We start from the raw sequence: 13396 nt of genomic DNA, 5'->3' as shown, positions 1-13396 counted from the left end.
TATTTATTTATGTCTCCTCCACTACCCTCATTGTTTTCGCGCTTGCTGTGTGCTTTCTGTGTCCATTCGCTGTATGTTCTTCTGTGTCTGCTTGTCTTCTTTTAGGCAGCACTGGGAACTGATCCTGGGACCTTCCAGAGTGGGAGAGAAGCACTCAATTTCTTGCACCACCTCAGCTCCCTGGTCTGTGGCGTCTCTTATTGTTTCTCCTTTGTGTCTCCTTTGTTGTGTCATCTTGGTGCACCAGCTCTCCACATGGGCCAGCACGCCACATGGGCCAACTCTTTGCTCAGGCCAGCTCACCACACAGGCCAGCTTGCCTTCACCAGGGGGCCCTGGGAATCAAACTCTGGACTTCCTGCATGGTAGATGGGAGCCCACTTGCTTTAGCCACGTCTCCTTCCCAGAGCCTGGTTACTTTTTTGTTATGTTACTACTATGAATCTTCTTTAAGCCTTCTTTCTATTTTAGCTGGCTTTTTCTGACACTATTATTGCCAAGAGGAGTTACAAGTCCATGTTCCCTGTTTGGCCTACGTTGACACTCTGGGTGGGGAAGGGTGGTACTCATTGTTGCTGGTGGGTGAGTTGGTGGGGCTTCCAAGTCTCTATGTGATCTCCACTGATATAATCATGGGGGTGGCCTCTTACCAGCGGATACTAGTAAAAGTCCTTACTCTTCACTAAAACTTCTGACACCACTGAGTAGGGAGGAGAAGTCCTCACCTTATTGCCAGAGTTAGAAGTCCAGACTCTTCACTTGGTCTTCACCAACACTTCAGGGGTACCTTGTTCCCCTTGGCTAAGATGAGGGCCTTCTCTGATACCACTCCAGTAGGGGTGTTATGTGCCTCATTATAGCCTTGCAAGTGGAAGTCTCACTTCCCCACTTGGTCTTTGCTGGTGTGGGTGGGCCACAGTTTTTTTCTGTGGAGTTTGAATGAAACAATGGTTATTGTCTAGGTTTCTGTCTTGCAGTGCTGCCCTTTTCTTGTTCTTTGTCTAGGGAGAGCAGCTTTTGTTGGGGCGTTTTTTGTAGTTGTTCTAAATGGCATTTCCAGGTTGCCAGCTTTTTCAGCTAGAAGTCTGCTATATAAGCAAAAAGAAAACTCACCATTATCTTGTTCCTTGGGTCCCGAGGTGCCTGGCTGGTCTTCCTTCTTCTGTTTACCTTTTAGAGCCTTATGTTTGTTTTATATAATGTCCAGTGTTCTTAATTGTACTTAGGAGGAGGAATAGTGAAAAGTATGTCTAACTATAACCTTTCAGAAGTAGACATCACTCTCAGCTAATTTTTATAGGGTAATCCACATAACCAGAAACTGTAAGGTTAAATGATAACACAGGCATCCCTGTTTAACTATGTGCCAACCATATAAGAATGCAGTTACCAGCCTTCAACCTTGCAAATAGAAATTTATTTTGTCATTCACTATGGTGAATGGGTTCAAGGAGACTGACTCAGGCTAATGGCACTCATAAGAAAATGATATATACAACCAGACAACCAATTTGCTTAATGTACAGTGATTACAAAATATTACTTCAACAAGGATCAGCTAGTGTTTGGCTGGCTAGTGCATTCATTGTAAGTAGTGTTGAAGAAAGATTCATTTAAATGGCCTCATACTAGTGATCTTTTGGAGCAGCTTTATTGCTTCCTACTCATTGTGTACACATTTTATTGGGGAATAAATTACATTACAAAGTAATATTTGGGAATTTACGCAGGACTGAGGAGATGCCAAGGATATACTTTAATTCATGTATTTAATGGTACCAAGCTCTTAGAACCTAGCATATCCAGCTGTGCAATAGGCATACTTGCCAGGGAGTCCTGATAGGTCAAATTATTGTGCCAAGGCATCTTAATCCATAGACTATTCTTGGAGAGATACTGTGAAGTCTATCCAAGAATTTATCTTTGCCTGTGATCCTTAGTTATGATTAGCTTCTTTCTTCTCTAGGCGTACTCCTCAGGCTTGCTGTCCTAGGAGCCACTTTTTAGGTGCATTTAACCTAGGATCCATGCCGCCTCTTCACTTACCCATGATTGAGCTCTAAGAAACCCTGAAACATAGAAGCATACTTTTCTGGGGAGATGGTCCATAGTTTTCATCAGCTTTTCAAAGAAATCTATGACCCAAAAAATCTTTATGAGCCACTAAGGCTTATTTTCATTTTGTTCCATTGTGCATATATGCTGTATATTTCCTGTAAACCACCTTAGCTTATTATTATCTTTTGGATTCTTAATATTGTCATTGCCAATTCTTTGTTTTCTTCCTATAATTATTTTTAAAATTTGGTCCTATTTTCCTTAGTGTTCTTTACCTTTATATTTATTTATTATTTATTTATATACTTGTTATCTATCTCTTTTTATATTTTTTACTTTCATAGGCAAAAGTTTCAATATTTATAGGCAAGGCAGTTTTATTGCTCTTTCCCTTTACTGTTTTATCCCTCCAGTCCTAAACTGTTATCCAAAATACAGAAACGTTACATGTTTTCAATTCTCTTTTCTTCCATTTTTCTATAGTCTGGTATCTACATCTTTATGGCTTTAATGATGTGTGGAATTTAGTTTGTATATTTAATGCAATGTTTTATACTTAGCTTAATTCATTATATTCTTTTAATAAGTAAGATCTTTAATGTCTTACCAATGCAGAAATGGTTAGTTGTTGCTATTAGTAATGGTCTTTTAAAAGACTTTAATTTCTTGATAATGTATCACATGGGAAGGTTCATCCAACCAAAATATGTACCACCTTAAACAGGAGCCCAGAAGAACTAGAATTACCATGGAGTTCAATGTGCATTTTCTTAAATGCTTCAGTGTTAAGAACATTAGTGCCTGTAATTGGGCTGCCTGTAATTAATTCCATGACTCTCAGATTTCATTCATATTATTTGTAAGCTATATATTTGAGGTGATTAGGAAATAGCTTGCATAGCAGATTTTCAGTAATTTATTACTCAAACATGAAGAAAACATTACATCAAAATGCTTCTTCTTATTTTAAATATACTGCCTGTATTCTCTAAGTGCATTACAAATATGCTGTAACTAATATAGTTTCCCCAGTAATTTAAGGGAGTCTTAGAAGAAGCTGCTCTAACTAGATACAGAATATCTTTGATAAAGAATTGGAACCATCAAATACGACCTTAATACATAAAGAACATGGCCATATTCAAACACTAACTGGTATTGTTATAGGAAATAAAAGAATCATTTACTGTCAACAGTAATAACTGTCATTATTCAACTAAATGTGTTTTGATTTTTTTAAAAACAACTATTACTAACAAAGCACTCAATTTTCCTCACTGGATTTATTTTAACCTTTTTGTATACAACCTTAGGCCTAACACTATATTAATAAATATATGGAATAGATAAAAACACTTGAAAAGTAGAAAATGTATATAAATGTATTATTTGAATGAGCAAATTAATGATTCCAGTTTTTTGCATCTATTCATAATTTAAGAAAAAATTTTCAATTGTGTGAAATATACAATGGGCCAAGAACACTGATAACTCTTAAAAAATATGATGGTCTCATAGTCCAGCTGGAGTTTTAGCACCTTGAAAAATAAAAATCCACAAAGAAACAAAATAACTGACTTTAAAGTATTATTTTAATTTATTAGCTCATTTTCAAAACAATTACTTGAACAAGTAAAATTTTGTAATTGGTATAATTACAAAAACTATTACTATTGTAGTTTTTCTTGAATCATGTTTTCTATAGGTAAACTGGATATTCATGAAATACATAAACCTGCTTCTTTTCCAAATACTTGACTTCAGACAAACTAGTGATAGTGAACCTCAGCATTATTGATTGTGACGGAATCCTTTAAAAGCAATTTCATGCATATCAGGGCTGCTGGAGGAAACCTCTCACACCTGTCAGTACTTGAATGTCAACCACTCTGTTCTACCCTCAGTAGAAAAAGAAGGGCATGTAGAACTAACAATACTGTAATAGTTTGGGGCTTTGAGGACAATTTGAGATTATTTCAAAGATGCTTTTAAAATTGTTGAATGTAATGTCCAAAAGTTCTCAGAAAATATGTTGAATTTAATATGAGACAACTTCCAAAGCCTGTGTAGATACTATATCATCATATATTACTTTGATTTATGGATTCTTTTGTAAAGCACTATTGATATGAAAAATAATATATTTTCTAACATATGGTATGTGCTTCTTAAAAGTCTCTCCTGGTTCTTTTCTATTTCTTCTCAGCCTCTTTCTATGGATTTTCTTTTTCTTCCTGACTCTTAAATGTTATTTCCTATGATTCTATCTTAGGACCTCTTTTCATGCTACTATTCTCTCAAGGTTGCTTCATCTATTCCCATGGTTTTCCCAGATGTCTTTATTCTGCTCGCACATTACTCTAGACCCATATTCCCATAACATCTACATGGCATCTCCTAGTGCCCTAGATGTGTTCAACATTACACTCATTATCTCTTTCTCTTCCTATTTCTCTCCCCCAAAAGAATACATACATGTGCACATACCTATACAACACATATGTACATTTGTTATCTATGTGCTTTTCCTCTTGTTTTGGGTAACCCAAAGCCCACTGCTAATAAGGAAGGCTGGAACTTTAATTCAAGTCTTCTGAATGTAAATCCTCAACTTAGAGTATACTTTCTCTGTAATATGGTAACCATATCTTCTGAACCAGAATTTAAGATGTATGGTCTGACAATGTTAGAAGCCTTAACTGGATACTGTAATTATGACACTTGCTTTTTCATGTCACTTTTTAAATAAATCATCGACACTAAGGGAGGCAGACACTAATTATATAATCACATATGTAAACATAAAATTGCAACTCTGGTAAATACAAAGAGCCATGTAGCATTAGACTCTATATATGGGTGATTTGATCTAGTTAAGGAGCTCAGATAGCACTACCTTGGGAAATGATGATTGAGTTGAAATGTGAAGGTTGAGCAGTTCACCACAGTCAGGTTGGTGGAGTAAAGTAATGGAGGGAAGAGTGGAAGAGTGTTCCAGGCATGTGAGACAGCTTGTACAAAGATTTGGTGGTAGTTGGGTACATGGTTTGTGTGAAATGCTGTCCCTGTGCAAAGTAATTTGCAGTCTTGTTACAGATTTTCCTCCTCATTTCTCCTTCTCTCTTTCTTCCTGTTGCTTCCTTTTTCTAAAAAAATATTTAAAACTAATGTTTACATAAAATATAAATAGAAAGCAAAACTGCACAGTAAACAGTGATTTGAATTAGAGGAAACATGGACTTGAAGGAATAAACATAATCAGGACTTATCTGTAACTCAATACCAAAAAGAAAAGGGTTTATAGTGTTCTTCTCTCTACTCTTTTTACCCAGTGCCACATCAGCATTTATAATCATTGTCCTGCCACATTTTCATAAACCAAAGACTTAACTAAATCCTAAGTAGTAATTTCAAAGTCTTTACTTTAAATTATAAATGATTTGTGTATTTGAGAATTAATTCAGGTGTAGGAATTCTTTTAGAATGTAAAGTGACTTTGAACTGCACTGAAGTACTCTCTGGTCTGTTATAGTCTAAACTTGATAACTTTTTTGTTCTTAATATGCTTGTGTATAGCCTTCAAAGATAATGCCAAGTTTTGGTCCTCAAAACATTTCTTCAATTGCTCTTATGCAGTTCTTAAATTAGAAAATTATGTTATTGCCTGTCTATGTATGATTTAGAATCAGCTGGATTGATGCACTTAAAAACTCAGCTAATTTACCCATATTTTTCATATGGCTTGGCCTTTTGTTTTTTTTTGTTTCATTTTGTTATTTTTGTCTTTATCATAGTCCAAAGTTCAGTGTTCATAACTTCCTTATAGACTCACTAAAAGCTTCCTTCATATGTTTTTCTTTGCAGAAAGGGCTATCGCAAGACATGAAGTCCGAGAAATTGAGCAGCGACATACAATGGATGGCCCTCGGCAGGATACATCTTTAGATGAGGAAGAGGACATGGTGATCATTTATAACAGAGTCCCCAAAACTGCAAGCACCTCTTTTACCAATATCGCCTATGACCTGTGTGCAAAGAATAAATACCATGTCCTTCACATCAATACTACTAAAAATAATCCAGTGATGTCGCTGCAAGATCAGGTAAATACCACTTAGAGAATGCATAAATAATTCTGTCACTTCCTTACTCAAATTTTGTGTCTCAAAAGGGTAAAACATTTTAAAGGGATATGTATACTGATTTCAGCTAATCATAAACCTCTTGGGGGAAGGCACCAAGCAAGTTTTGCATAATTTTACATTTTTCATATAGTTGGCAGATTTTCTTGTATATAATAAGTATTTGTGAAAGAAGTGAATTAATGAATGGTTTAATTGTTAAGAGTGCCTACAGTTGCAAGAATTGCCTCCATCATCCATGTGGAATCTAAACCCCCTCTTGATGTAGAGGGGGCCTGGACATAGCCATCCAGGTCCACAAGATGGAGGAATAGAGTATAGATTAGAGTGGACTTACTAGTATTCTGCTGGGGAACTATTGTGAAAAGTAAGGGAAGAAATTGTAGTTGTGATGTGGAGAGGGTGGCCACGGTGGCTGCTCTTGGTCGGGAAAGGGAAGAAGAGATATGGTGTGGGGGCGTTTTCAGGATTTGGAGTTGTCCTAGGTGGTGCTGCGTGGACGGATGCCAGACGTTGTGTGTCCTGTCGTGGCCCACTGGGTGGGCTGGGGGAGAGTGTGGACTACAATGTGGACCGTTGTCCATGTGCTGCAGCAGTTCTCCAGAATGTATTCGCCGGGTGCAGTGGATGTGCCACAATGATGGAAGAGTTTGTTGATGTGGGAGGGGTGGGGTGGGTGGGTATATGGGTATATGGAGACCTCATTTTTTTAGTGTAACATTTAAAAGAAAAAAAAAAGAAAAAAATGATTACCTGTTACCAAAAAAATACATAAATAAATGAATTTACATGACTAAGTTGTTAAAAAAACAAAAAAGAAAGTCTTTATATTGTCTCAAGTTATGATAGGAAAACATTAATTTTGTTGATGAATACCTGTACTTTATATGGGTCAATTTTGTAGCTACCCTCATCTCATCTTTACCCAGTAATTTATGTAATTATTAACTATTAACTCCCGGATAACAGGGATTTTGGCTTACATTTTTAACATAATCTTACCTTTTAAGTTCTTAGAAGTTTTAGAAAAACAGATGGATAGATAGATATTTTCATTGAATGGTTTTAAGGTAAGTGGGGGGAATTAGCTGTGACACATTTTCCCATTTCTTCAGTAGCAGAAGTAGCACATATTTCTGTCTGGAGTTTCGTCTCTAATTATAAATAGAGTTCTGTCTATAGGTGGGAATTGGGTCCCATGAAAATAGGAAAAAAGATATTTGAAAATACTATTTAGAATCAAATACCATGTAATGGTAGCCTTATTTAAAAAGTATTTATACTAGTCCTGTATTTAGAGTGATATTTACCTCTTTGAAAACAGCTGAACTTGTTTTATTGTAACAGAATTGGCAGTTTTCACACTATTTCACAAAACTATAATCCTTACATTGAAGCAAGAGAATATTCTCACATTAATACACAAGGTTAAGATTGGTTTATTTGCTAGACAACTGTTTTTAAAGGTGAGTGGTATATGACCTATCATCTATCCATATAATTCTTGGCACTCTGCAGAATCCTCAAATGCTTTTTTCCCTAGAATCAAAAATCTACATCTTTCTACCAAACCAAATAAGTCTTCTGTAAATGAGAAGAAACAGCTTATTTAGCTAAGTGGGTCATAAAAATTATTCATTATATAATATTGTATGTCTCAAGGGCAATTGTACTAAGTTCCCAGTTTTTATCCAGTGGTTTAGTAAGTTTTAAATTTATTTGCATTTTTGCTTTTCAAAATCTATCTTAGTTTAAAAGGAATATTTGCTAATGCTCACATAATATCATATTTCTCCATATTGTTTTTAGAAAACTAGTTAGCTTGCTTGTTCACTTTTATGTCCAGCATTGCAGAGTTGTCTGGCAACTATAAGATGTCTGGCAATGACATCAACCATTTTGTTCATGATATATAAATCTACAGAAGTTCACCAGATATGACATTTATAGGTATCATGTAGCAGTACATTTTTCCAGTGGCATTTGGATGACATAAAGCGTCTGCTTTTCAATAGCTTATTAGTCATATGTAGAAAAGAAAATCCACAGAAAAAAAGCATAAATGCAAATTTAAAAGCAATTGGATTACTTAACAGTCCTTAAAACATGTTTTTTGGAGCAGAATAGAGAAATAATCTTTTATACTTTAAAATGTTGGCTGGTAATTCCAAACCTAGTCTTAATTAGGCATGGCTAAATACCACCTATTTTCTAACGTACTGTATCAAAGTTATTTATTAGTCTCTTTTTCCATATAGAAGCAGTTCTTCAAGTCATATTTATTGCTTTCCTTTTCATGACATATTAGATAGCATTTTTATTTTACTTTCAATATAGTAAACTCCATCTAAATCTAAACTTTAAAAATTATACTATGGGGAGCTGGTGTGGCTCAGTGGCTGAGTGCCAGCTTCCCACATACAAGGTCCTGGCTTCATTCTCCTTTACCTCAAAAATTAAAATAAAAAAATCACAATATAAAAATGATCAATTGTAACAAATGTACCACAATAATGTAAGATATTGTTAATGTGCGAAAGTATGGGAGGGGGAGGGAGTGGGTGATATGGGAATCCCCTATGGTTTTTATATAACATTTATGTAATATAAAGTTTCTTTTAAAATAACTTTAAGTTAAAAAAAATTATACTAGTGGGAGTGGATGTAGCTCAAGTAGATGAGCACCTGCTTCCCACATGAGAGGCTCCGGTTTCGGTCCCCGATGCCTCTTAAAAACAAAAAGTCAGACAACAAGCAAACAAATGAAAAAATCAACTCAGGGGAGCTAATGTGGCTCAGTGGTTGAGCACCAGCTTCCCATATATGAGGTCCCAGTTTTTAAAAAAAATTATACTAGATGACTTGAAAATAATTTTAAATTATCCTTATATAACACAGTTTTGTTTTAATATCATACTTTCATTATCTCTGTGTGCAGTTCTCAGCTGCTTTATTATTTATATATGAATTAAACATCCTATTTTGCTGTTTGTTCTTCCTTAAGAAACAGTTTCTAATCAGTATCTACTTCAAGTGAAATTTAAAAGATGAGATTTTAGTAAATTTGCTGTTGTCCCAATCTTCCTAGTTTATTCATAAAAATATTTTGGGATACAATAGTCGACCAGTCTTTATACCCTTATCTTTCCAACCTCAGCAGTAGGGTCTGCTTGATCTCAGCCTTTAGGTCCAACTCTTTCCCTGTCATATTTTATACATACTGTACTGGGCGCTACAGCTAAACTGTTTACATATTTAATTATTTCTCTCAAAAATTAGAGGCAAATCCCAAATATCTTAAATCTGGCAAAAAACTATTCAGGATATTATAACTATGCTTATTCTGTTATCCTGAGAAACAGTTGTCCACTCTGTTTTCAAGTTTTTCTCTTGTTTAGTAAGTATGTAATATATACAGAGGGTTGTGCTACATTATTTAGGTAAATACCAAAGAAATAAAAAGCTAGGCCATATCTTTCAGGGAACATATTTATAATTTACTTGGAAACATAAGTCATAAACTTAAGAACTAGGAGTACAGTTAAAAGAAAACATATTATTTAATAGTATTCTCACTAAAATGTTTAATCTAGAGCTAATCTTGAGGAAATAGAAAAATGTATATTGTAGACAGTTCTACAAAACAATTGTCCTGGACTCTTCTAAAATGTCACTGTCATAAGTACAAAAAAGAAAAGTTGGACAGTCTCCTCTAGATTAGAGAGATTAAAGAGGCATTGACACCAAATTTAATATATGATCTGTGATTGGATCCCATCAAAAATTATTATGTACTCACAGACAGTACATGCTAAGGTGTCTTGGTATGATGTCTGAAAGTTGTTTTCAAATGGTTAAGAAAAAATTAAATGTGTATGTACATATTAAGAGAGGGGGAAAAAAGATAAATAAAAATAGCAAAGTGTTAAAGATTATGAAATCTTAAATGAAGAATGTTTGGATGTTGACCATTCAACTCTTCTGTAGTTTAGAAATTTTTCAAAATTTAAAAAATTGAGATTAAATAAAAATTACAAGGGGGGAACATAAGCATTTAAATATTAAGGAATGAAAAGACTTAAGAAATAAGAATAAGGTGGACTCAGTTATGAGAGTTACATTTTATAGATGGTTTTTCACTCATTAAATAGATCAGAATTGGCAGAAGGCAGGTAATCAGTCAGCTTATTACTAGTTAGAAAATGGAGTTTGCTCTGCTATCATAAAAATATCTCAGGAAGTGGATTTGGCTCTACGGTTAGAGCATCCACCTACCACATGGGAGGTCCAGGGTTCAAACCCAGGGCCTCCTGACCCATGTGATGAACTGGCCCATGTGCAGTGCTGATGTGCACAAGGAGTCTTTGTCACACAGGTATCCCCTGCGTAGGGGAGCCCCACGTGCAAGGAGTATGCCCCATAAGGAGAGCCACCCAGCACAAAAAAAAGTGCAGCCTACCCAGGAATGGCGCCACATGCACAGAGAGCTGACGCAGCATGATGACGCAAAAAAAAAGAGACACAAATTCCCAGTGCTGCTGACAAGAATATAAGCAGACAAAGAAGAACACACAGTGATTGGACACAGAGCAGACACTTGGGGACTGTGGGGAAGGGGAGTGAAATAAATAAAAAATAAATCTAAAAAAAGAAACAAAACTCTACAAAATATGTTGTTTTTAAAATCAAATATCTGTAAATGGCAGCATCTTTTATTATCTTTCCTAATTCTTTTCTGCTCTCATATAGTTAGGTTTGTGGTCATATTTAACTTCTCTTAACTTTATGTTAAGACAGTGGAATATCCAGAATTCGCATTCTCGGTAGGGCAACATAGTAATATTTTTTTTCTTTTAATTCACTGTCAACCCAACTTCTGGCCATTTGTGTTAGAGCCTGCTGTTAGCTATTATTAACAGTTGAGATGCTGACTTTTCAGAGTAATACTTTAGATGAGTGCTCCTCAACCTTTAATGCCTATACTAATCACTTGCTAAAATGCGGATTCTGATTCTGAAGGACTAAGAATTTTAAAAAGCTTCCTCTTGATGTCAAAGCTGATCCTGCTGGTCTTTGGACTATAGTTGGGTAGCAAAGATCTAGACCATGGTTCTCCATGGGGAAATGGGAAGCTGCACATTAAAATCTCTCCAGAATGATGGAGTAGTTTTCTTCAAATTCATAACTCTACCTTCCCAACAAAATCTAAATTCCTTACCTAAGCCAGCAGTCCCTTTTTAAGCTAGCCCTTACCCATGGCTCCAACTTCTTATACCCTAGCCTCACTGACCTCCTTTTGGTTCATTGAATGTACCAAGCCTTTCCTACTTCAAAGCTTCTGCACTTACCATTTCCTCTTAGAATGCACTTCTCCTGGCTTCTCACACAAATGGCTTCATATTATCCACTTTAAGTTTCAACTTAAAAGACATCCTCTTAGAAAAATATTACCTGGTGATCATATACATTAAATACCTCTCCTAAGTTACTCTGTACCATATCATGCTTTTGCTGTCCTTTCTAGTACTTGTTAGACTATGAAATTCTTATTTATTGGTTTACTTGTTTACTATCTGTCTTTACCACCATTATAAGTTCCTTAAGGAAGGAACCTTGGTTGTCTTATCTACCACTGTATCCCTCATGCTTAGAACAATGCTTGAGACATGGTAGATGCATCATGAATTTTTTGTTGAATGAATGAATGAACAAATGAACCAACCTAAATTTTAATAGTGGTTCTTAGATGAGCATATCACTCATCTTGATCATTGCGGGGAGAAGGAGCTACTCTGATAAATGAGAGTATGATCTGTTCTGATCCCTTGTGTGATTTTGGACCAAATAAAGGACAAGGGGGAGGGGGAGATTAAGCAACACTGTTCTGAACTTTAGTGAGGATCTTACGTTCTACTGCTGCTGAACTTCTCTTATACTTCTGTTACTTAGTTTTACTCTTTGTGTAGGAAAAGTACCCACAGCTGTACAAGAGGTATTTATTTTTAATTAAATGCATGAGTAGTAGTTTGGTGTATGGTCATTATCCAAGTTAATAGTAGTATTCATTCAGTAGATAGCAATTACAAATTTGGAATTTGGCCAGGATATTCAGGATGGCATTCTTCTTTTAGATAGTAAAAATGAGTTCTTTTATAATCACAGATAAGCATAATGTTGAGTATAATCTTATTAAAATGTGGATCTAACACTAAAAAAGTGTTAGTAAAAGGGAAAACTGGGGAGAGTGTATGTGGAAACTCTTTCTTCATGATTTTCCTGGAAAACTATGACTGCTCTAATTCTTTTTTTAATGAAGGGGGAAAAAATGTGGATCTAGATAACCGTTAGTGAGAGGAGGCTTTTTACCTTTTTCCTGTAGTTCTGTGGTTCAGATCTAATTCAACTAGCAAATAAATCACACCACCACTACCTACATTGCTTGTGTTTTCCCTAAAGGTCTGTTCTGATTACTTGCTATCCTGACTCTGCTTGAGTTATAAAATTTGACAGAAATCACAGTTTAGGTTCTGCTCCAGGCTAGCCATAAAAACATCTCTTTTCATGTTCTGTATCTAACTACAAAAACATCCTTCTTTATAGCCTCTTTCAATCAGAGTATGAAAAGTCTCTTTGAATAAAGTCACTATGTGACTTTATTTCTCCACTCCAAGCCACAGTTTTCAGTGTCTTCCGTCTCCTTGACTCTATCTGATATGATTAAAGTTTTGCTCTTTTTTGCCTATCACTTTACCCTTTCATTGGTGCCAGGTAAAGTCAATAAAATCCATAGACTGAACTGAGTAGAAGCTTACTCACCTAATCTCTATTTCCTCACTTTACTCCTTTATATTCCAGAGCCTTATTTTGAGGTCTAGGACAGAATTCCCCACTGTAAAGGAAAACCAGAAGAAAACAAACTGAAAGACAAAGCAAGTGGTGCAGGAGTGGTGAAAAAAACAAACAAAAAATGATAGAGCCAAAATTGGGGCTGGATTAATGAAGGGGACAAAATGGAGATTAAGAGAAGTAGAGACAGAAAGTTCTAAAAGGAGAAGGGACTAAATTAATATTTTGAAAAGAAAACTTTCAAAAAAGTACTTTTATTCAAAGGCAGTTAATTAGCTTCCATACTTGTCAATTTGCCTACTCACTAAAATTTATTTGTAATCTCAAAATCAATTATTGTAACCTACTTG

The 13396-nt window shown here is 35.3% G+C and overlaps 1 protein-coding gene across 2 annotated transcripts in view; it reads left to right on the top strand.

The window, feature by feature from the left end:
• The window catches only part of HS2ST1 (heparan sulfate 2-O-sulfotransferase 1), a 204803-nt gene that overhangs the window by 157790 nt on the left and 33617 nt on the right, over window positions 1-13396 (top strand). For both annotated transcript variants that reach the window (XM_004480914.5, XM_004480913.5), the window contains exon 2: window positions 5923-6161. In XM_004480914.5, coding sequence (XP_004480971.1) covers window positions 5923-6161 — 239 coding nt within the window. The remainder of the gene's footprint in view (window positions 1-5922; window positions 6162-13396) is intronic.

This window comes from Dasypus novemcinctus, chromosome 9, assembly GCF_030445035.2.
Source record: "Dasypus novemcinctus isolate mDasNov1 chromosome 9, mDasNov1.1.hap2, whole genome shotgun sequence".
Taxonomy (NCBI): Eukaryota; Metazoa; Chordata; class Mammalia; order Cingulata; family Dasypodidae; genus Dasypus; species Dasypus novemcinctus.
The sequence above is the reverse complement of the archived record's forward strand: the minus strand, read 5'-3'. Positions and strand labels throughout refer to the sequence as shown.